Below are 24,589 nucleotides of genomic sequence, written 5' to 3' on the forward strand. Positions count from 1 at the left end.
ATAGGTGTTCCCAGCAGGTTGGAATGTAACCATATAGCCTTGTGTCAGCAGATATAGCTAATTGAAGGTTGGCACCCGTCGCGTACGCAGGTTTTCTCAAGGGGGGGTATTCTTGCCGATGCAACATGTTAGTCCTGGTGCAGAAAAGTCAGTGCGGGCCATTTATTAAGGGATTTGCAACTATTTTAGTCGGAAAAATTGTCGCAAGTCCTTTTTTTTTTTTTTAACTGGCCGTCCGACAGTATTTAGTTGCACAGATGGTTTCACACCATGTCAGGCGGGGCAGAGTGGGGCCATATCGAGGGCCGGGTCTACTAACATTTACCAATATGCGTTAATGTTGGTGAAATATAGCGCCATCCAGGGACTGGAGTCGTTTTTTTCACCAGATGCAAAGAGCGCCATAGATACACCTAATTTATGAGGGGGCGCACGTCTCGTCATTAATTAGACAGGTCTTATAGCAGCGCAGGGGGGAAACTAAGACCAGCCCAAGAAGCCAGTCTTAGTAAGCGTACCCCAGTCTGTGTGCTACTCGGTATCTGACATTTCAATTCAGCCTCTAGTTAAGTAAATGCGATGCCAGGCTCAGCCTATGGACAGGAGTGGTGCTGTTTTCAAAAATAAGAGGGACCCATTTTCTAATCTGAGACAAACCACTTAAAATTTTGGATTATTAATAAAGAATTAGAGAGAAAGTAATTCTTTATATACTGCAATACACACAATGGACCACCAGGTGTCACCATTGTTCTGGTAAATTATTATATAGACAAGAGGTCAGCAACCTACAACTACACTCCCAGTATGCACACTGGCTTTTTCTGTTATTCCCATAGACGTGAATGGAGCATTCTGGGAGTGGTAGTTTCAGAACAGCTAATCGGCGGGCAGGGTTGCCAACCCAAATTTTATTTAATTTTTTCTGGAAAACTTATCCCAAAATTACAGACAGTAGTGTAGAGCAAATGTAAGTTCACGAAGTGGACTTCGATCCAAATTTCAGGAAAAATCTGATTCACCGCTAATCCGAATTTCCTTGTGCTTCGTGGTAACGTATTGCTTTTCCCTGAAATGGCGGTAAAAAAAAATAAAAAAATAAATCATACTTACCTCATCTATTTGAACGGAAAGAGAACGCCGCAGCCAACGCTTGAAGACCCCGGCGCGAAATCACAAGCACAGTGACGTATGACGTCATCACGCGCCACTCTGGATCTTCAAGCAAGATAACCGTGGCGACCTCTAGGCACTCAAATGGAGGTAAGTAGAAGTACCGGTACATTTTATTTTTTTGTTGATTAACCCCTGAAAGACCTTTATATTCGTCTCACATGCTGCAATCAGCGATGAACACGGCATCGGAGGGCTTCAATGACGAGGGGCGGGGCAATCGCCGTTCCCTGTCATTGCACTCGCTATTTACAAAGAAATGCGATTTGTTACAAAGTAATTTGTCACAAAGGTAATTTTTGGGGAAAATTCAACGAAGAAGCCGAATCTAATTTTTGAGAACTTCGCTGAGCCAGCATCAGCTGTAAAATGATGATAATTACCACCAAAATAATCGACTCCACCACCCTCAAGAAAATCACGGACACACTTATTTGTTCCATAGACACAGGAAAAAGGTCACAAATTTTTACGGACTGTCCAGAAATTTCTGGAGGTTGCTGATCCCTTATATAGACACTGGGTGGAATCTTCCTTTGCCCTTGTGGATTTGGGACAAGGATATAAGACCAAAGCTCCTAACTGGACGGTCAAAGAGGGGCACTTAATTGTGTGAAAGATCTATTTTTCCTGCCTATTTATACACAATAGCGCAGAAATTTCTCAAATCTAAATTGCATGGAATAATGAAAAGATATACAAGGCGGGCTTTAATGTACAGGTAGGAACCAGACCAACACTTTCTGGATCAATATTATAAATGTAATAAATGTCTACACCTCAGATGAAAAAGAGGGACATATAAGGAGGGACTTCGGTAAAAAGTAGGGACTGTCCCTTCAAACAGACTTGCTGGGCACAAGAACCTAGAATAATAAAGCGGCAGCGTATTCCACAACGCTCAACAATCGGAGACCTTCAAAACGATAAATACTGTAGTACAAATGGCTGTAAGGAGAGTCCAAAGGGCACGGACCATAAGAGCTGACGATCTAAAGCTTTGCATTGATCAGTTTGTTCTTAGACTGGATGGATACCAGCTGCCTCCATGATGGAAACACACATTTGTTATGATGTTTGGAAGGCCTGCAGCTGCTATATGTCTGGTCATAGGACACAGTGTGAGAATCTCCATCCAGAGACAAAGCTCCTGCACTCCCCCCCCCCCCCCCCCCACCCCCAAACACACACACAACACCTTCATACCAGGGCCCATTCACACAGTGTACTCCGCGGCATCTGTTTCTGCCGCGTACCCGCTTATGGCTTAGCTCTACTGAAAGGAGCAACACCACGAGTGGACAACACTCAAGAGGTGGCTGTCTACCTACCGCGCCAAGAAGGGACATGTGCCATATTGGTGCAGTTGCGGCTTTAAATCACTGGCCCTCAAAGTACAGCGCCACCTCCCAATGAAAACAATGGGAGGCAGACACCACACAGCCAATGGCAGAAGTTTGTCGCAGCGTCCATGCCAAAAGTCCACAGTGTGAACCAACCCTTGAAGTAGTTTTTGAGCACCGGGGTCTGGCTGTGACTGCAGCTCTAGTGACATGATCGATCATACATGGTGACATACCATATCAGCAGGGCTAGACCATAAGTGGGATTCAGAATGGAAAAAAATTCTATTCACAAACAGCAAGCAGAGATCCGATAAGGAATTGTTACACAAAGTTAATAGGAAGTTGCAGGACAGACTCTGTGACTACACTGCCTGTCAGTAGGATTTCCCAGCGTGTAACTTCCGCGTTCCAGTAGTCTCTGTACAATAGAGATGTACTAAGCTGTGTGTCATCCTCACGGACACGCCTGTGCTCGCAGCTTACTCTATAGTCAGTGGTAAAGCAGTCATCTCATTCTGTTACTACAGACGAGGGGAGGGTTCTGCCCAGCACCCAGGACGGCATCACTATCCTCCTGAGGGAGCGACACTTTCGGGTGAAGTTCTCACATTATGTATTTGTTCCAAAATTTCCGCTGTGGAATCTGCATTGAAATTCTGCAACAACGTACAGAATACAACGGTAGCGACATCTCAAATCTCATTCACTCACAGGGGGTCATTTATCAAAACTTGTGTAAATAGCAACCAATCAGATTCCGCCTTTCATTTTCTAAAGGACCTCAGAAAAATGAAAGGTGGAATCTCTTTGGTTGCTATGGGTAACAAAACCAGTTTTCCCTTACAACAAGTTTGATAAATGACCCCCTGTGAGTGAATGGGCAGCATGTCCTATCTAGGGTTCGGCGATATCAAAATTATTCCCACAATAACGATATACATATCGCGATAAATGCCCATTTAGAATAAAAAAAAAAAATCAAAACATGTACTGGTGTTTCCGTGTTGCCCCCATACATTATAATGTCTCCTTGATGCCCCCATACAGTAATATCTCTTAGTTGCCCCCACCAAGAACAGGGTCACCGTTTCCCCCAATCTGATGTAGCGGCCGGTCGGGCATGCGCCCTGCTGCTCCATTCATTCTCTATGGGAGTGCTGGAGATGGCAGCCATCAGCTATCTCTGGCCCTTCCATAGACAATGGAACATGCTAGCGGAAAACCCTGATAAATGGGTTGTTCAGAGTGTGCCTATCATAGGTGCACATTGTCAGGAAGGGCACACTGGCATCATAAACATGCCTTTCAGCCAAATAAAACATTGGGGGGGGGGGGGGGGGTCATTTACTAAAGACTGGCGTTTCCCATATGGGTCTTAGTCCCTAAACACTACAGCCATATTACCGCAACCCCAGAGCACACCGCCTGTTATCTCAGTCCCGGCCTCTCCGCGCAGCAGCCCGCGGAGCACAGCGACTGTTATCCAGCACCAGTCTCCTGACTCCGGGGGTTTACATCCGCTAGATGCCATTTCTTTGTGACCTAATGGACCTGAGATACTGTATTAGGCTACATGCACACGACCGTATTTGTTTTGCATAAAACACGGATACCAGCCGTGCGCTTTCCACACTTTCCCATCCCACACTATTGTAAAAATGTCTATTCTTGTCCGCAAAATCAGTTTTTGAGGAACGGACATGCGGACAAATTGATACAGACAGCATACGTCTGACATCTGTATGACGTCCGCGTTTTTGCAGCCCCCTAGAAATGAATGTGCCTGCATTCGATCCGCAAAAAATGCTGTTTGGATGCAGACCAAATATACGGTCATCTGCATCTGCATCTACGGTCATCTGCATCTGCGCGTAAAAATCGCAAGTGATCAGCAATGTGTGCAGGTAGTCTAAGGAGCTCTTCCATCATGATAACTCCTTTCTACATGGGCTATCAGTGCCCGTGGGAGACCCGTCTATTGGCCAGGGCAGACAAGGAGGCATGGGTCATTTGAATACATCAATGGAACACTATGTGGTTGCCTGTAGTTTCCCCCGATTACAGTACAACAGCTGACTAGCAGCCTGACAATCGACTTAAAGGACAACTCCGTTAACCCTAACTGGTCTGCAGATGTCCAGTCATTGCCACAATTGTCTTTGCTACTTTGGTTGTGAAGAATCATGAAGTAATGTGATACTGTAAGACGAGGTGAAACGTTGGCATCAGATAGTTATTAGTAAGGACACAAATCACAGAGCGGGATCAATGTGCTGTAAAATCCTCGTCCTCATACGTGTGCCAGGTCTGGCATCTAATCCAGGATCTTCATATCTCAAAATATTTCTTGTACAAACAACTCACTTATAAATATGAAGCCACAGAAGGTCAGAGGCAGCAGATGAACATGGTGTGGGCCTGTCCGAGCACACAGCTCTACTGTTCCCATACTGTGCACTGAAATCCTACACAAACACAACATGGCCGTGGAAAGGAACTCAATGGGGGGAGGCGAGGAAACACCCACAAACCTCTACCACAGTCATCTGCGCCTTAGGCTCTCCTATAAGCATATTGCACATGGTAAACATCCGCCTCATTTTCTACTGCTCACCTCATATGCCTTTCTGTGCCCTGGAGCCGCCTCAAGGTTCAGAGATTCATCACCCGCCAGGTCAATTGCTACTACAGTGTCGTTTTGATATTTCTTGCAGAGTTCTACCACCTCCAAGGACCAGTCTGTAAAGAGACCAGAAAGAAACATTCAATGTCAAGGTATAATAGACTTCACACCACTGAGACTGAACGTAACATGGTGTCACATCATAGGGTCAACCAGAGCAGATTCCACCTTGGAGACCTAGTGGACCTCCACCACCCACCTTCACTGGACAGTTGTTATAATCATAGAGAACCGGGGATGGAAAACCAGGTCCCCTTTCCACACAGGTCGATGTGATGCAAGGCTATTATCGCACCCACCTGGTTGGAACCATAGATCACTTGGAAAGTCTTGGGTCTGGCACTGCCTGATGCCAACATGGGTGTGACCAGCAGAGTGTGGGGGCAAATGTGGCTGCAATGAATACATGCGGCTATGGGCAGTGGAATTTTCATGAAAATCAATTATGACATGACATCATAAACATGTCAATATAATGGGCGACCAATGTCACAACTGAAATAAATACCTGTTAATATAAGTTATATAAAAGTAGGAACTTCTGGTAAATTTTATATTCCACTCCCATCATGCCTCAAAATATATCAAAAATGTCATTTAAAAGGGTATTCCATTTTGTTTTTATTATAGAATAGGAAACTTTATATATTTAAAACTATTTTCAAATATGCATGCATTTAACATTTTGCTTACTTACTTTTCTTATTTCAGGTTGTCAGCCCCTATCTGTACAGTAGAATGGTATAACCCATGTGTCAGTCAGTCCTGTGTAATGCATCCATGGCCTAACTGAAACATGGCATCAGTCATGTGACACTCCAGTGACATTCAGTAAGCAATGTGGCATATATGTGCTGGGACATCACACAGGACACTTCTATGACATAGGAGTAATGGTGTAAACCATTGTGGCTATTACAACTCCGTCATTGTATGTGTGTTTACATGGCTGCCTGTTTCCATTTGATAAGTAAAATGGTTGCCTGTCTCTAGGGGATGTAGTCCTGTTGTTAAAAAGATAACTGTAAACAAAAACAAAAAAATCACATACAGGTGAGACGGAGAATGTTTGAAGTGCTTCTACACTGACACTGGCAGGCATGATGAGGAGCTACTTCTGGCAGTAGTACTGTATGTACTTTATTTATCATATTCTTCCCTCTATAAGACGCACTTATTTCCGCCCAAAAGTGGGAATAAAATGTCAGCGTGTCTTATGAGGTAAATACTAATGGGTGCTTCTGGAAGCTTCTTATTAGTACACAGTAGGAATAGGGAACTGTGAAAACAGCGCTCCTGGTGCCGGCTGTACTCACTGCTCCGGGTGCCGCTCTGAACTGTGCCACGACTGCATACAGCGTCATGGTCACGGTTCAGTGTGGCACCCAGAGATCAGGGAGTGGGGAGTACATGAAGAGAATGCTGGATCTGTGAGTGGTGAGTGGTAGTAAGTTAATTTATTTTATGTCTAATCTGAGGTCTGGTGAAGGTAGGAGGTATGATGAGTACTGGGGTTCTGATATGAGGTCTGATAACAAATGGAGGTCTGATCTGAGGTGTGATAACTATTAAGAGCTTGATCTGAAATCTGTATTGAGAGTCTAAATATGGGGGTCTGATGAGTATTGGAGGCCTGATATAAGGTCTGATGAGGAATGGGGGTCTGATCGGAGGTCTGTTGAGCATTGGAGGCCTGATGAGTATTGGGGTTCTGATCTGAGGTCTGATAACTATTTAGGGCCATGATCTGAGGTCTGTATTTAGGGTATGATTTGGGGATCTGATGAGTATTAGGGGCCTGATATGAGGTCTGATGAGGAATGGGGGTCTGATGACCATTGGGGGTTGGAGAAAAGATATATTTTTTTTCTAATTTTCCTCCTCTCAATCCTATGTGCATCTTATGGTCAGGTACAGCAAACAATACGGTATATGTTCTGCATCTCAAGATGCTACTATTTACATGTTAGCTATCTAGACAGTAAACTGAATGTTAGAGGTCACACAACAGGATTGAGGGTCACATGACTGACACCATCTTTAGTCCTATTTAGACCTTATACTTTACAGGATTAAAATGGGGTGTACCATTTGTTTGTTTGTCAACAACCTTAAGCGAGTTCTTCTAAATTCTTCATTTCGACGTGAACACTAATCCTGTTGCCGTTTAGAGCTGTTGATTTTCCTGCCCAACTCTATAAATGACTCAGCGTTGTTGCTTTCTTTGGACTTGAACTGGTCCCATGAAAACAATTGCTGCTGACAAGAAGCGTTTTTGGACTCCTAGGTGGAGCGGGTCAGTCAGTGCAGCATCAGCCCTGGGACTGGATGACAGGTGGAATTACGGATTATATAGGAACTCCGCCTTGTAAGCGATGGGCATCATCCTATTACCTGCACGTTATGTACTGTGTATTCATAACATCACTCACTGGTTTCCAGTCAGTTAAAGAGATATTTATCTGTCAGCAAATGTAGCTTAATCCCTGCATAATAAAAGGTTACACAATGTTGGCCTTTGTGTATTGATTTCTCAGAGTTTCTGATATCTCAGCAACAGTAAGCAGAGGATGAAATTCTGTACTGAGCTCAGTCTTATAATTCTTCATTATAATTCATGAATAATCTCTGCCCCAGTCATATTTGACCAACTCAACAAAAAAAATGTATGTGAGTACTCAAAAGGGCATCTGTCACCAGATTTGTACCTATAAACCTGGCTGACCTGTTGGTCCTAGAGGATCATTTGCAAATATTAAAATACAATTTTTCTCAGCAATAAACATTACTGATCGAGCCCTAGTATTTAAGGATAGGGTCTGTTCCACAGGACCAAAGCATTGCAAATGTGGTGCCAATATTCAAAAATGGGTTAAAAGGTTATTCTGGAAACTATAGGCGAGTAAGTTTAACAGCTTTTGTGGGTAAACTGAAGGTTTTCTAAGAGATGCTATCCTGGAGTATCGTATTAGCATGGGTTTATAAGGGCTCAGTGCTGTCAAACGTAATCAGTCTCTATGAGGAGGTAAGTTGACTTGACCTGGGTGAGTCAGTGCATGTCATATACCTTGCCTTCTCCAAAGCATTTGACACTGTGCCACATAAAAGGTTAGTATATGAAATGAGAATGCTTGGACTGGGAGAAAATATCTGTATGTGGGTAAATGGGTCAGTGATAGAAAACAAAGGGTGATTATTAACGGTACACACTCAGATTGGGTCACTGTCACTAGTGGGGTACCTCAGTGGTCAGTATTGGGCCCTACTCTCTTCAATATATTTATTAATGATCTTGTAGAATTTTTGCAGATGACACTAAACTGTGTAAAGTAATAAACACGGAACAGAACCGTATACTGTACATATATCTTACAGAGGACAGTATACTGTACATATATCCTGCAGAGGACAGTATACTGTACATATATACTAAGGAGGACAGTATACTGTACATATATACTAAGGAGGACAACATACTGCTACAGATGGACCTGGATAGACTGGAGGCTTGGGCAGATAAGTGGCAGATGAGGTTTAACACTGACAAATGTAAGGTTATGCACATGGGAAGGAATAATGCAAGTCACCCGTACATACTAAATCGTAAAACACTGTGTAAGGCTACTTTCACACTAGCGTTCGGGCGGATCCGTTCTGAACGGATCCGCTCATAATAATGCAGACGGAGGCTCCGTTCAGAACGGATCCGTCTGCATTAAAATGGAAAAAAAAAAGCCAAGTGTGAAAATAGCCTCGGACGGATCCGTCCAGACTTTCAATGTAAAGTCAATGGGGGACGGATCCGCTTGAAGATTGAGCCACATTGTGGCATCTTCAAACGGATCCGTCCCCATTGACTTACATTGTAAGTCTGGACGGATCCGCTCGCCTCCGCACGGCCAGGCGGACAGGCACGGCCAGGCGGACTGTCCGTGCGGAGGCGAGCGGAGCGGAGGCTGAACGCCGCCAGACTGATGCAGTCTGAGCGGATCCGCTCCATTCAGACTGCATCAGGGCTGGACGGCTGCGTTTGGGTCCGCTCGTGAGCCCCTTCAAACGGAGCTCACGAGCGGACCGACGAACGCTAGTGTGAAAGTAGCCTAACACTGTGGAAAAGGACTTAGGAATTTTAGTGGACTTGTATTTTCTCTTGAAGTCATTTTGCTAGTCATCCGACTGGCTTTCTCCATTAGAATTTTAACTAGGAAAGCCAGACAGATGACTAGCAAAACATCTTCAAGACAAAATACAAGTCGAGTTTCTCTAAATCACTACTACTGATATACTGTACCATGACCTGGGTGAGACCCTTCACAGACAAATTGACAATAAACTCAGTGTCAGGCAGCTGCTGACGAGGCTAATAAGATTATGGGTTGCATCAAAAGGTACATAGTCCTGCCACTTTACAGATCACTAGTCAGACCACACATTGTGTTCAATTATGGGATCCTGTGAACAAGGCAGACATAGCAGAGCTGGAGAGGGTTCAGAGGAGGGCAACTAAAGTAATTACAGGAATGAGGGAATTGCAGTACCCTGAAAGATTATCAAAATTGAAAATGAATGGGTCCGCACTCGTTCCGCAAAATTGACCCAAGACCCAAGTGTGAATGGACCCTAAATATATCAGGGGTCAGTACAGAGATCTCTCCCATCATCTATTTATCCCCAGGACTCTGACAAGGGGACATCCTCTGCGTCTGGAGGAAAGAAGGTTTGTACACAAACATAGAAGAGGATTCTTTACTGAAAGAGCAGTGAGACTATGGAACTCTCTGCAAGAGAAATTTGTGATGGGGAAGTAGAGGGAATATTGGAAGGCATGAAGCCATGGTTGGCCAAGGTCTAAGGGCACTTTCACACTAGCGTTATTCTTTTCCGGTATTAAGTTCCGTCAAGGGGGCTCAATACTGGCAAAAAACGATTCCGTTTTATCCTAATGCATTCTGAATGGAAAGCAATCCGTTCAGTATGCATCAGGATGTCTTCAGTTCAGTCCATCTTACGGTATTTGGCCAGTGAAAATACTGCAGCATGCTGCGATATTTTCTCCAGCCAATATTCCAGAACACTTGCTGGAATGTCGGATCCGGCATTCATTTCCATTGAAATGTATTAATGCCGGATCCGGTTTTCCAGTCTGCGCATGCGCAGACTTTTAAAAATGCGAAGAAAATAAATACCGGATCAATTTTTTCTGGATGACACAGGAGAGACGGATCCGGAATTTCAATGCATTTGTCAGACGTATCCGCATCCGGATCCGTCTACAAATGATATCTATTTGCATACGGATTTCTGGACCCGGCAGACAGTTGCGCCAATGGAACTGCCTGCCGGATCCTCACAACGCAAGTGTGAAAGTACCCTACTGATCAAAAATAATCTAAGCTTATTTTGTCCATCTCAGACCATCAGCCCACTGCCAGTGTTCTTGGAGATACTGTATCTGACCAGAGTTGAACTTAGGACTCCCATGCATTGCGGTCTGTGTCGTTGATTTCACATCAAATTCTTTCCAACAAACATTACTTCTAGGAAAGAACACATTTCCACATGGAGAGGCACCATATTGCAGCCAAAAGGGTGTCTTCATGTATTTTCAGTCATACAGCCATTATTGTCATGGGTCTCCTGCATGTAGGTTAAGATGAAAGACCATGTATATTTAAAGAAAACCATAACTATTTCAGTATGGCACCTTTAAATATTTGCACTAGGGTTTATACAGACAGGGGCGGACTGGCCATAGATCCTACAGGGGGGCTGACCAAGCCCTTTTCATTTCTGATAGCCAGTTTGTGTTGGCACTGCCGAATTGTGCTGCACCATTTTTTGGGGCCATACATTTTTTTTCTAGGGCCACTTTAAGTTCCAAATCATCTCCTGTATACAGAACTAGAAGATCAAAACATATTGAGACAATCCTCTCTATATAGAGGATCCCAATATACAGCTTATGAATGTGTAGCCCTGGAGACTTTGAACCTCAATACTGGAGGCAAAACTGTTGACGGGTGGTTTTCAGACCCTGTTTTCATTACATAGGGTTGTTGTCTTACTACTTCCAACTATGTAGACACATGGGTCTGCAAAGGAACTGTATAGGCAAAAGTGTAGACTTTTTTTTTTATCAACATTTGCAAAGTTGCTTGATTTATCACTTTAGGTGAAATGTAAAAAATTAAAAATGTTGTCCTCCTATCACATATATCAATTTGCAAACCAAAATAGAATATTCTTCATCTAGACCCATGTACTAAGCAATAAGCCTAGTCTGTAACTGACACATGGGTTCAACATAAGGTATACTTTTCTGATATCTACAATACAATGTATGCCAGGATAGAAGATAAAACAGAGCAGCGGGGGCTGGAATACATTACTTGGCATGTGCCGCATGCAGCATAGAATAGACCTGGCTTTGATGTTGAAGGCTTTTTCTCCTTCTCGCAATCCTTGATTAACAAGGTTAACTACATCATCCGGTGTGATGTCCCCCCTGCGGAGACAAGAGCGGGTACAATGACAACATGGCATCAATAAGAGTATTGCAAAGGTCATGGAATCAAAGGGGTGCAGCTGCCACGGCTATGGCAGGTCCTAGGTGGCTCTGTGGATAACTATCTTCTCTGTCTCTATTGGATGCACCAGACTTCTGTTTTAGACCATTAGTCATACATACAGAAAAAGAATTGAGCATATTGCAAAATGGACCACCCCCTAAGTCACCATCCCCCATGCGAGATATGACAATAAGGTAATTGGCTTTAGCATGTACGTGTGTGTGTGTGAAACAGGGAAATTAGGGAATCTGCATACAGCTCTACAGAATATACTATAAAATGGTACATGAAATTAAATAGCTGGGAATATAGTAAATATTAGAAGGAGGTGGACATGCCATGAATCTTTGCGGTAAGTCTATATTAGGTCCATGGATATCTGCACCATTAGGTGAGGAATTGATACTGCAATCTAGAGGTTTGTTATAATATTAACCCAAACACTATTGGAGGAATCCACAAATCTAAAAAAAAAAAAAATCACTTACTCTTTCTGTCCCCATGGGATTGGGTCCACTTTGGAGTTGGCCAAAAAGTGAGGGCTATATCTGACCTCCACATACACTACCCCTTCCTTGGCTTTCATTTCGACAAATTCATAGGCAACCCTCTTAATGGCTTCTCTGTCACCTCTAAAAGAAGAAACAAATCGGTCACCACATATGGAGCATCGAAAAGTACAGGATTCAATTTAAACTGCTCATTCCCACCCACAAAGCTCTCCACAGTGCTGCACCCCTACATTTCCTTCTTCATTTCCATCTACCATCCTAACTGTGCTTTACACTGCAGATGACTTATGATTAACATCCACCATAATTAGATCCTCTCACTCCTCTCTCCAAGAGTTCTCTGGAATGCCCTACCCCAAGAAATTTGGTTAATTCATAACATCCACAGTTTTAGGCGCTCCCTAAAAACACATCTTTTTAGGGTGGACTGTCACATCCCCTGATCTACCTCTTCTCCGTTCCTCATCATTCCTCAGAGCCTGATCATCATCCAACTGTATCCACCACACTCCATATCGGCTGGTGAGGCTCATGCAGCTCTGTATCTACTCCCTTATTCTAATATGTCCGGACCACTGTACAAAACAAACACGTTTTACCTTTTGTCTCACCCCTATCTCCTCATAGATTGTAAGCACTTGCAAGAAGGGCCCTCATTGCTCTCATTTTAATTGTTGACTTGTTTGTTGCTATGTAAGTTATGACTATTTGTACATGAAAACCCTCATTGTAAAGCTCTGTGGAATACGTTGGGGCATTATAAATAAGGATTATTAGCACTATTAAAGGGAATATTTGGGATAAGAAAAGCAGGGCTGCAGTCTTCCAGAAAATGAACTGCAATAACAGGCACCGCAGAGGCAGCTATAGGAGGTGTAGTGGTAGCAGTTGCACCTGGGCCCTGAAGACTTGGGCAACCCAAAAAGTCTCACTGCCCTATAAGCATACACCAATATGCTAAATGCCACACAATGGGCTGGGTTCTTCTACAGATGGTCCACCAGAGTACCAGAGGATCCTCTGGCGGGCCCAGGCTCTGACACAGTCATACATTCCTAATACAAAAAGGCCCCTAAGGTCCACAACTAAAAGCTGACTTTACAGCCAGTCATTTACCACTAGTGTCTATTTTTATGCAATGGAATTAAAAATGAATAAGCGTATGTTCTGTATAACTTGATGGTGGACCTAAGGAACCCCAGTCCGACACTAATTGGCACTTCAAGTTAACCCACTGAGGCACAGTCTTCTGTACAGACGAGCCATTGTGCTTGTATAAATAATAAAGGGGGGCACAACTTTTATTTATTTTACACACTAATATAGCGCTGACATATTCCGCAGCACTTTGCAGACATTAGCATCACTCGCTGTCCCAATGAAGCTCACAATCTAAGTTCCCTATCAGTATGTCTTTGGAGTGGGAGGAAACCAGAGTACCCGGAGGAAACCCACACAAACATGGGAAGAACATACAAACTCCATGCATATGTTGTCCTTGGTTGGATTCGAATGCAGTGCTAACCACTGAGCCACCGCGCAAATTTACTTTTCCTCTGTATCCTTCACTGTGTTCAAACATTAAAGGCCTGTGCTAAGAATAATCCATCAATGTTAAAGTTCTGGAGAATCCCTTTAACAGTGACAAACAAAATGGAAGGTGACATTGCAGCCCTTTGGGATCCAAAAGCTTTACAGAGGGTCAGATAGAAGCTGTATAACTCAAGCCTAAGGTATCAACATCTGTTGCGAAAACACTCTTGTGGCCCTGACCTAATTTCCCTCCCCAAGATTTTTCATTGTATTAATAACCGCAAAAATGACATAAAACAGACCAATAATTTGCCCTGGATGTGTTTTCTTCACTGACCACTGGGAACATCTGGTGTTTAAATTGTTATTCATAAGATTTAAATGGAATAGAAACTAGAAATTGTAATGACAGAGCAGAGCTGGTGAGTGACTCACGCTATGGCAGGCATGTAATAGTTGAATTTGGTCAGAAATTCTGTGAGAGAGAGAGGTTCATCATATGATACTATCCGAAGGAGTTCTTCTGCTGTGTCTGCTGGGATTTTAATCTGCCTCCGCCTGGATTGAGAAAAAATTTAGATTAGTAGAAAATAATAATACTTTTTGAAGCCACAAGGAGGACACCACCAAACACCTCACATCTCCGAAGCACCTCCATACCATGACCAATGCATTGCTCTGTACTGATAAGGAGCAAGAATCCCAAAACAGCTGTCTGCAGATGGGTGTCTCTTCATTTTGGAGGAGACCTTGGCTTGGCTAATATTTCTATTCATGTTTCAAACCTATTTATTAGGTCAAGCATTGACTTACAGGATAGCTGCCCATGATTCACTTCAGAGAAACAGTTTCCCTCCTAGAGGATAGCTAAAAGATTAGCATTTTCCCACATTATTATATCAGTTTTGCCACCATGGACAGAAAGGCCTGCTATTAGTATTCCCCATCCATTACTTTTGGGCCAATTCCTCACCCCGTCTTTGCTATGAAAGAAGCTCTGGACCAGGTTTCCCCTAATCAAAATCAAGAGGGCTAAAACAACTAAGTCCAAGCCTCTTCTCCCCAGGACCCAATAGCAGCTACATGGTCTACTTTGATGATATATGAGTATGTGATGCCTTACTCAACTTACCCTCCTCTTTGAGCATGATGTAAGGATGTAAGGATGTAAGGATGTAAGGGGGGGGGGGGGTCTTTAAAAACAAATCTGGTGAATAATTCATGAAACAAGGAAAAAGGTGGCATAAATACAAACCGGATTCCAAAAAAGTTGGGACACTAAACAAATTGTGAATAAAAACTGAATGCAATGATGTGGAGATGGCAAATGTCAATATTTTATTTGTAATAGAACGTAGATGACAGATCAAACGTTTAATCCGAGTAAATGTATCATTTTAAAGGAAAAATACGTTGATTCAAATTTTCACGGTGTCAACAAATCCCATAAAAAGTTGGGACAAGTAGCAATAAGAGTCTGGAAAAAGTAAATTTGAGCATAATGAACAGCTGGAAGACCAATTAACACTAATTAGGTCAATTGGCAACATGATTGGGTATAAAAAGAGCTTCTCAGAGTGGCAGTGTCTCTCAGAAGCCAAGATGGGTAGAGGATCACCAATTCCCACAATGTTGCGCAGAAAGATAGTGGAGCAATATCAGAAAGGTGTTACCCAGCGAAAAATTGCAAAGACTTTGCATCTATCATCATCAACTGTGCATAACATCATCCGAAGATTCAGAGAATCTGGAACAATCTCTGTGCGTAAGGGTCAAGGCCGTAAAACCATACTGGATGCCTGTGATCTCCGGGCCCTTAAACGACACTGCACCACAAACAGGAATGCTACTGTAAAGGAAATCACAGAATGGGCTCAGGAATACTTCCAGAAACCATTGTCAGTGAACACAATCCACCGTGCCATCCGCCGTTGCCAGCTGAAACTCTACAGTGCAAAGAAGAAGCCATTTCTAAGCAAGATCCACAAGCTCAGGCGTTTTCACTGGGCCAGGGATCATTTAAAATGGAGTGTGGCAAAATGGAAGACTGTTCTGTGGTCAGACGAGTCACGATTCGAAGTTCTTTTTGGAAATCTGGGACGCCATGTCATCCGGACCAAAGAGGACAAGGACAACCCAAGTGGTTATCAACGCTCAGTTCAGAAGCCTGCATCTCTGATGGTATGGGGTTGCATGAGTGCGTGTGGTATGGGCAGCTTGCATGTCTGGAAAGGAACCATCAATGCAGAAAAATATATTCAGGTTCTAGAACAACATATGCTCCCATCCAGACGTCATCTCTTTCAGGGAAGACCCTGCATTTTTCAACAAGATAATGCCAGACCACATTCTGCATCAATCACAACATCATGGCTGCGTAGGAGAAGGATCCGGGTACTGAAATGGCCAGTCTGCAGTTCAGATCTTTCACCTATAGAGAACATTTGGCGCATCATAAAGAGGAAGGTGCAACAAAGAAGGCCCAAGACGATTGAACAGTTAGAGGCCTGTATTAGACAAGAATGGGAGAGCATTCCTATTTCTAAACTTGAGCAACTGGTCTCCTCGGTCCCCAGACGTCTGTTGAGTGTTGTAAGAAGAAGGGAAGATGCCACACAGTGGTGAAAATGGCCTTGTCCCAACTTATTGGGGATTTGTTGACACCATGAAATTCTGATTCAACATATTTTTCCCTTAAAATGGTACATTTTCTCAGTTTAAACTTATGTTCTATTCTGAATAAAATATTAGAGGTTGGCACCTCCACATCATTGCATTCAGTTTTTATTCACGATTTGTATAGTGTCCCAACTTTTTTGGAATCCGGTTTGTAGTACTAAGACACATAGCCCCATCTTAACTTAATACAAATTCACCAGTAAGGTAAAGATGTGAATAATCTCACACTGGTTGCAAAGGACTTATTGTTGGACAACCCTATAATAAAATAAAGTGCATCCATAGCACAAATCTGTCTCCAAATGAGTTCCTCTGCAAAAAGCTGGACTGAGAGCAGAAAAGAAAAAATTAAAATCAAGCTATGCCAATACAGACCAGCTAAAAGTAAGCTTTTTCACAGGACTGTGACGTGAGCAGAAGGCAAAGAGGTATGAGATTGTGTGAATATAATAGGATACTCTTTGGGGTACCGCTTAATTTGAAAACCCATATGTTGACATGTATTTCATTAGCAAGCTGCTATATAAATTTGATTATTCTAAAAGTAAATTTAGGTGGAGAGCATCCTTATGGTTCCTCAAATATTTTTTTTCTCTTATGTTTCAAAATTATCATCAACTTAAAAAAAATGAAAATTGGGTAGAGAGACTACAACGCTATCTTTGTCAGAATTGTACTTCAAGATACAGAGCACGCAAATGGTGGGATTGGTGGAGAGAGCTTTCCACACTTGGGAGAGGGAGCTTGGTGACCGGAGCATAGCTAAAAAGATGAGACGGTTTTGATTTCATTAGGAAAGCTATTCAAAATGAACAATGGAGGGAGACCCAATTACACATACTACATAGGGCCACCTATGCTTTTAATCTGTCCTACAGGGATGCTCCAGCCCAATACCTCAGACACTGCCCCAAGTGTACCCTTCCTAAGGCAGATATCACACATGGCCTTCTAACCTGTCCGAGATTGCAGTCTCTCTGGTTAAAAACGGTAGACTTTGTACACAAAGTATGGGAGATTGAAGTGGCAATTAACCTTCTGCAGTGCATTTTTCAATACATCCCCAGAGACCAGTCCGAGGAACAAGGACAAGGGGTGTCGGACGGAGGTATACACATATTGGTTATGTCTGTCAAAAAAATCAATCCTGCGAAAATGGCTACAACTGGAGCCACCCGAATGGGAGAAGGTCTTAGGCACAATGAAACATGTGCTTTACATGGAGAGATTGGAGATTGAGAGACATAAGGAAAATTCGGTAGGTAGGTTTATGAAAAAAATGGAAGAAATTCATTTCGGAAGTTCTGTCGGATGCAGAAATAGAGGAACTAATGTCTCCTTTCCAACAAACAAAGTGGTATTTAGCTTTCCAACTAAAAGGTGACCTTGGTAGTCTATCCATTGACTGAGACTGAGTAGGGAGACGTCCCGAGAGATTTCCTGTTCGCCCATCGGCCAAACGGGTTTCTTTCTTTGTTCAAATGAAACTTATTGGAGACAGAAGCACCTGAGGGGTGGGAGGGGGGGAGGGTTTTTGAAACTGGTTTTGGGGGAGGGGAAATTTTCGCATTTATCTGTTGGACTTTTTCTTCCTCTTGTGTGTTGTTAAAGAAAAGAAACTAACAAGACATTCATCCATCCATAAACTATATTTGTTTCACCATATGTCATACTTGAATTGTCACCATTCATGATGCAAAAGTGACCTATACAACATGTATAATGTCTTGTTTCAATAAAAAGATTTTGAAAAAAAAAGAAAATTGTGAGGGGAAAAGCAGTTGTCCTTCAATACATAAAATAATGTTACTAATAACAGTGCACGGCATGATAGTTACTTTGCAAATTGCATGATTGTCTCTGGTTTGAAGCTTCCATCCAGGTGAACGTGAAGCTCAACCTAAAAAAAAAAAATATATAAAATAATAATAAGATTAAAAAACACACACAAATATAAGTCAAACATCCTATGCTACAATACCTAAAAACAAAGGGGGGCATTTATCAAAGTAGAACTGGCTTAGTTGCCCTTAGCAACCAGTCAGATTCCACCTTTAATTTTTGACAGATCCTTTGGAAAATGAAAGGTAGAATCTGATTGGTTGCTATGGGCAACTAAGCTAGTTCTACTTTACACCAGTTTGAAAAATGACCCCAAAAGTCTACAATGGCGACTCCATAGATAGAATTTGTTGATCATTTCCAAAATTGCAAACACAGTACCAACTACTTGGCATTCTACTGTAAGCTGCTGATCATTTCCATGTGGTCCTGAAATAAGTCTGGAGGACTGGACCAGGAAAACTGCACTGATGCTAGATTGAAAGTGTTTCACTGTAATAAGTAAGTGTCCTCTCCAAACATTTGTTGCCCATTGGGTATGGTGTTTATATTGGTAGTGGGACACACTTTAGTTGTTGAATGGTTCTCACCAAGCCACTAGATGAACATGTCAGCAGGGTCCTCATCACTGGACTCACACAGTATGACTGGACAATATGAGCTACAGCATGTGATGAAGATATACACACAATGGCATCAGTTCTCTAGTAAGTTTTTGTATTATTCATTGTATTCAAATTAAATAGTCATGAATGATGCTCTGGTGTTTTAAAGGTATTTCTTGAGGCTCTTTATTGAAGTAAAAGATGACTTTGAATGGCAAAGAAAACAAACAAGCCAGCCTTCCATTGTGGACATATTACAAAAAATAACCAACTCATTGGAGAAGACAATTTATATTTTAAGAACTGACGGACAGCCTGCAACAGGACAAATGAAGACATTGACGGAAACAAAAAGAAGGACATTGAGGAGCATGAAGACCCAAACAGAAGACATGACATTCAGGAGAATGGTCACCAAGACCAGTGAGATTAAGGCCAGATTTAATCTACAAAAATGATGATCTACATAGTTATATTAATCATCCAGCTGCCCCTAATCTCCTAGCCTTCCTGCAGAAGTGGTAGCTGCAAATACAGTGAAGGAGTTTAAGCATGCATGGGATAGGCATAAGGCCATCCTTCATATAAGATAGGGCCAGGGGCTATCCTTAGTATTCAGTATATTGGGCAGACTAGATGGGCCAGATGGTTCTTATCTGCTGACACATTCTATGTTTCTATTTCCCCTTGACAGAACTTGGGCAAGTTGTTAATGCCATGATGAATGACCTCCAGGAATATGATTTCAGTTAACAATTAGTCATAGATAGAATTTTTGTGGAATAACATTTTTGCCACTGAATTTCGAAATGATTTATTGGCCATGAGATCTATATTAAAACAGATGTTTGGGCTCCTTACTGCCAAACTGTGAGTTCTGAATCTGGTTCCACCTTCTCACTGGGGAATACAGCTCTGCCATTAGAATTACATCCACAGCTCCCAAAGAGAAATAAAACACTCGGTCCATGGGGAGCCTCTAACTTTCCATTATGAGCATCAGCGCAAATGGTCAAATTGTTTTCTACTAAACAACAAAACAGCTGTTTCCTATATAGCAACAAAAATAATCCCGAAGATTGTGCATTCCCAGGCGCCAATATTTTCCAATTTCTCATTAACATATAACATTACTAAGGATAATTTTGTTTGTGCAGTTCACTATGAGAAGTCTACCGTGTCTTCATGGGAAGAATGACAGCTGTGCAGAGACGAGAAAACTAAAGGGCCACATTTAGAGCATCTTGTTTAATATATGAGTGCTGTCCCAGCTAACACCTTCTGCACTACTGTACAGTTCATTTAATTGTATTAAGTGTCATCTAATTGTATTCATCTGTTATCTACTATGCTTAGTGTACTTTGCTGCTATTTAGTGGCCATGGTTATTTTATTTTTTTGGGTTTTAATAAAATTTTTATTTTTCTAAAGACAAATTACATTTCACAAAGACTTGAGAAACAGTTAGACATAAAATACAAAACATGTCCTGCAAAGGAAAATAGTATTAAAACCCATCCATGATCCAGTAAATAAGTTCTATAATCACAGTTATATGTTCAAACTAGTTATAACAGGGATCTTTTATGCATCTTAAGATTTGCAATCAATATAACATAGTGGCGAAGCATTGATACATCAGTGGTGTCCTTGTTGCAGTCTACCTAATGTACCCTTTAGTTGGTCTGTTAAATACCACTGAGTAAATTTAAAGTGCTTCATTACACTCCCAATTTCTGAATCAGAAAGAATTTGTACTATAAAGCGCCTCCATTTCTTGAAGAACTTTCCCACCTTGCTCTCCTTACATCTCTCCGCTTCTCTTCGCTCTAGTGCCACCAAAGCTTTCATCTTTTGTAGGATCAATTCTCTGGAGGGAACCTTAGGCTCCAGCCAATTTTGTAATATAGATCTCTTGGTTACCATACTCAAAACATGGAAAAGAACTGGCAACCTCCTTTCTAGTGGACCCTCCTCTCTCATATTCTCCCAATAGTGGAATAGATAAATCATGGGTTGCATGGGGATTTCAAGGTCACAGATATCTTTAATAATATTCACTACGTTATTCCATAAAGAAGAGATCTGTGGACAAGCCCACAGACCATGATACAAGTCAGTCGGTGGTGTGTGACTTTTCGGGCAACTCGTCAGTCTGTTAGGTCTGCTAGATGCTGGTGGTAAGTTAAAAGCGTAAATGGCATTATGCATTATTCTAAAGTGGGTATCCCTCCAAGTTTCATTTAGTATAGACTTCCTCAGTGCCCACCAACCTTTTAATATCTTGTCACCTGCTTCCTGATCATCCAATATCCGTGCCCATGGACTGAACGCCCAAATGGGTAGTCCATCTCCCAAAGCCTCCCTGACTTGGGAATATAGGAAAGATATAGACTGAGGACCTGCCCCTCTCTGCAATATCTTGTCAAAGCTGTTCTGTTTCGTTTCTTTTGAGGGATCAGACAACCTATCGGTGAGGAACTTATAAATTTGAGCAAACTGGATGTTTTGGAAGTGACTCAAATTGCATTTACATGTATTTTTTGCCCTATAAGATGCAGTTTTTTCCCCCCGAAGTGGGGGGAAATGCCCCTGCGTCTTATGGGGCGAATACTAATGAAGCTCTTCCCTTTTGGAAGCGATTCATTAGTACCGGAGGATCGGGAAGCGGTGAATGATCTGTACTCACCGCTTCCTGGTCCTCCGCTCGGCTGTCTGCTGTACAGGGCTGCGCACTATGTGACCTCACTGTGCGCAGCCTTCACAGCTGACACCCGAGAACCAGGAAGAAGAGAGAGAGCGCTGGTGGTGAGGAGCGGCGGCGTCTAGGAGCAGGAGAGGTAAGTTATTTTTTATTTTATTTGCGCTGATGGTTGACATGGGGGGGCATGATGGCTGACATGGGGGCATGATGGCTGACAATGGGGGGCTCATGGGTGACATGGGGGCTCATGGGTGACATGGGGGCATGATGGCTGACACTTAAAATTTTTTATTATTATTATCCTCCTCTAAAACCTAGGTGCGTCTTATGGGCCGGTGCGTCTTATAGGGTGAAAAATACGGCATCTCTGGTTTCCTGGTATGTCAGCCACCTGTTCTCTAAGTCGTTCATCATATGCTGAGCCGAAAGTATATTCTGTAGATCCGACTTATTTCTACTAAGAGCACTATGGGGGGCCTTGTTACTACTGAGGGGTCTGTAGAGAGCTTTATTACCACTTGGGGAACAATAGGAGGGCTTTATTTCTACTGGGGGCTCTGTGAGGGCATAATTAATACTGGAGGGCTCTTCTACTAATGGGGGCACTCTTGGGGAGCGTTATCACGGTTGGGGGCACTGTAGTGGGCAGTATTACTAATGAGGGCATTCTAGAAGGGAATTACTATTGGTGGTACTTGAAGGAGCACTATTACTATGGGGGGCACAAATTTTTCTTCAGGATAGTATTTGGGGGTATTGGGGAGCACAGCGAGCATTAGGATAACACTGTTGGGACTCGAGGTTGGAGGATGATGATAGAAAAGTTAGGAAGCTAAGATGTCTGTGTGTCACACTCTGCAGAGACGAGGCGGCTGAAAGAAGTGTCCTGACTAAATGAAGATGATGACAAAAAAGATCTACAATCGGAGGAGACGTCATCTGGGAGATACTGGATGTGACAGGTATGTGCTGCTGTATAGCTGTATATCAAGTACAGCAAAATGTCTTCAGTGCCAGTGTTTGTGGGGGAGAGGGGGCATCAGTGTACTTAGAGAAATGGGCCATATGCATTGGGGCTTGGGCCCCGGATCTTTTGAGACCCTAGCAACGTCCCTGGCAAAAGTAATTTGTCACAAAGCAAATTTGTCTATAAAATTCGGCAAAGCAGATTAATTTAATTTTTAAGAACTTGGCTCATCTCTAATAGTATGCAGAGAAGACTGCAGCACTCTTTACTAAATGCAGTGATAGTTCATTTATATATCAGAATTAAACATAGCAACGTTTCAGCTCCTCAGCGTCTTTTCCAAGCCTTCCAGTCTTGGAATGGATGAGTATAATGGGACCAGTATGGGGTTCCATTCTCATTCCTGTATACTCCTGTTATAGATTATCTATGACTCTGATTTCAGTTTGTACAGGACTAGGGAGAATAATTAGTACGTGGTGGTATTAGGTGTCATTTAACACCTAATCATTATAGGTCATAAGAAACCTGCCCAGTTTGCTGAGCCAGGTTCCAATTGAGTGGACTATGATCCATTCTGTCTTCAAAAACACATTATTATTTGCTGAATCACACAGAAATTAGCACTAGATGATTCGTTATTGATTAAGACCAAAGGGTAAATGATAATAAATAGGAGAAAGTCAGATGTCATCTGTGGAAGGTTGTGTCCCGTGTCCCCTATAAAACCCTATAACAAAGGGGTCACTGTGCTCCCTAAAAGCACCATTCCCCTTTATCTTCTGCCTCATCAGGTGAATGGGAGAGTTCCTATTATATACTCAGAGATACGAAGAGTTTGAAGAAGGAGCATGGTGCAAATATCTCATGCTTTTCTTCTAAGGAAATAGAGATCACTGTGAAGCAAATGAGCATTAATGATACAATTAAGGCTCCATTCACACGTCTGTAGCGTGTTTTGCGGATCCACTGATCCGCAAAACACGGACACCGGCAATGTGTGTTCCGCATTTCGCGGACCGCACATCGCCGGCACTATAAAAGAAAATGCCTTTTCTTGCCCGCCGTTCCGGACAAGAATAGGACATGTTCTATTTTTTTCAGGAACGCAATTAAGGATAAGGAAGTGCAGATCTGGAAATGTGGATGTGGACAGCACATAGTGTGCTGTCCGCATTCGTTCCAGCCCCATTGAAAATGAATGGGTCCGCACCCGTTCCGCAACGGAATGGATCTGGAACATTCACACGGACATGTGAATGGACGCTTAGGTTGAGGAGGGGGGAGGTGGGCTGCTATGGGCTTATATTAGCCCAAGCCAGGACAAAGGCTCATCACCACAAACAGAGGAAGGACACACATGGAAGAGTGGACCTGAGATGAGCTGAGTAGCCCCTCCTGAAACAGAGACTATGAACATTGGCTGAGTATCATTAACCCCTGTACCCCTGCATTTACCCCTACCTTGACATAACCCTGTATTATTAACCCTTTCCCACTGCCAACAATCCATCTATAATAACCCTTTCATCCCCTGCAATCTATAACCCCTGCAATATTCCCTGAACCCCTGCAATATTCCCTTAACCCCTGCTATCACTGCCCTGATTACAATATTCCCTGCCCTGCATTAACCCCTGCAATACTCCTCTCCAACAATCATATCCCTGGCCTGCATCGTCTTGTGATATTAACCCTTGCAGTGTAACCCTTAATACCCTGTAGGAACTGTATAGAGCCAGGTGGGTGGTACGTTTACGTGTGTATGTAAGTGTATGTCTAGATAGATTTTGGGGGTGGAATGGTAGTTGGGAGTGTGTTGTGTTAGTGTAGTTAGCTGTTATATTATTATTAGTGCTGTTAGTGTTGTATTGGGTGCGTCTATATATATATATGTTTATATAACCATTGGTATAAATATATATAGATATTGCGTAAATTGACTGTAAACTTATAATTGTGTAATAAATATTTTA

At 42.5% G+C, this 24,589-nt stretch overlaps 1 protein-coding gene across 1 annotated transcript in view; it reads right to left on the reverse strand.

Moving 5' to 3' along the window:
• Positions 1-24,589, reverse strand: part of ADA (adenosine deaminase) — a 54,957-nt gene that overhangs the window by 7,909 nt on the left and 22,459 nt on the right. Inside the window, exons 2-6 of the mRNA XM_044297251.1 lie at positions 18,334-18,395; positions 14,252-14,374; positions 12,260-12,403; positions 11,592-11,707; positions 5,134-5,258 (exon numbers count right to left, since the gene is read on the reverse strand). Coding sequence (XP_044153186.1) covers positions 5,134-5,258; positions 11,592-11,707; positions 12,260-12,403; positions 14,252-14,374; positions 18,334-18,395 — 570 coding nt within the window. The remainder of the gene's footprint in view (positions 1-5,133; positions 5,259-11,591; positions 11,708-12,259; positions 12,404-14,251; positions 14,375-18,333; positions 18,396-24,589) is intronic.

Source organism: Bufo gargarizans, chromosome 6 (assembly GCF_014858855.1).
Source record: "Bufo gargarizans isolate SCDJY-AF-19 chromosome 6, ASM1485885v1, whole genome shotgun sequence".
Classification (NCBI taxonomy): Eukaryota; Metazoa; Chordata; class Amphibia; order Anura; family Bufonidae; genus Bufo; species Bufo gargarizans.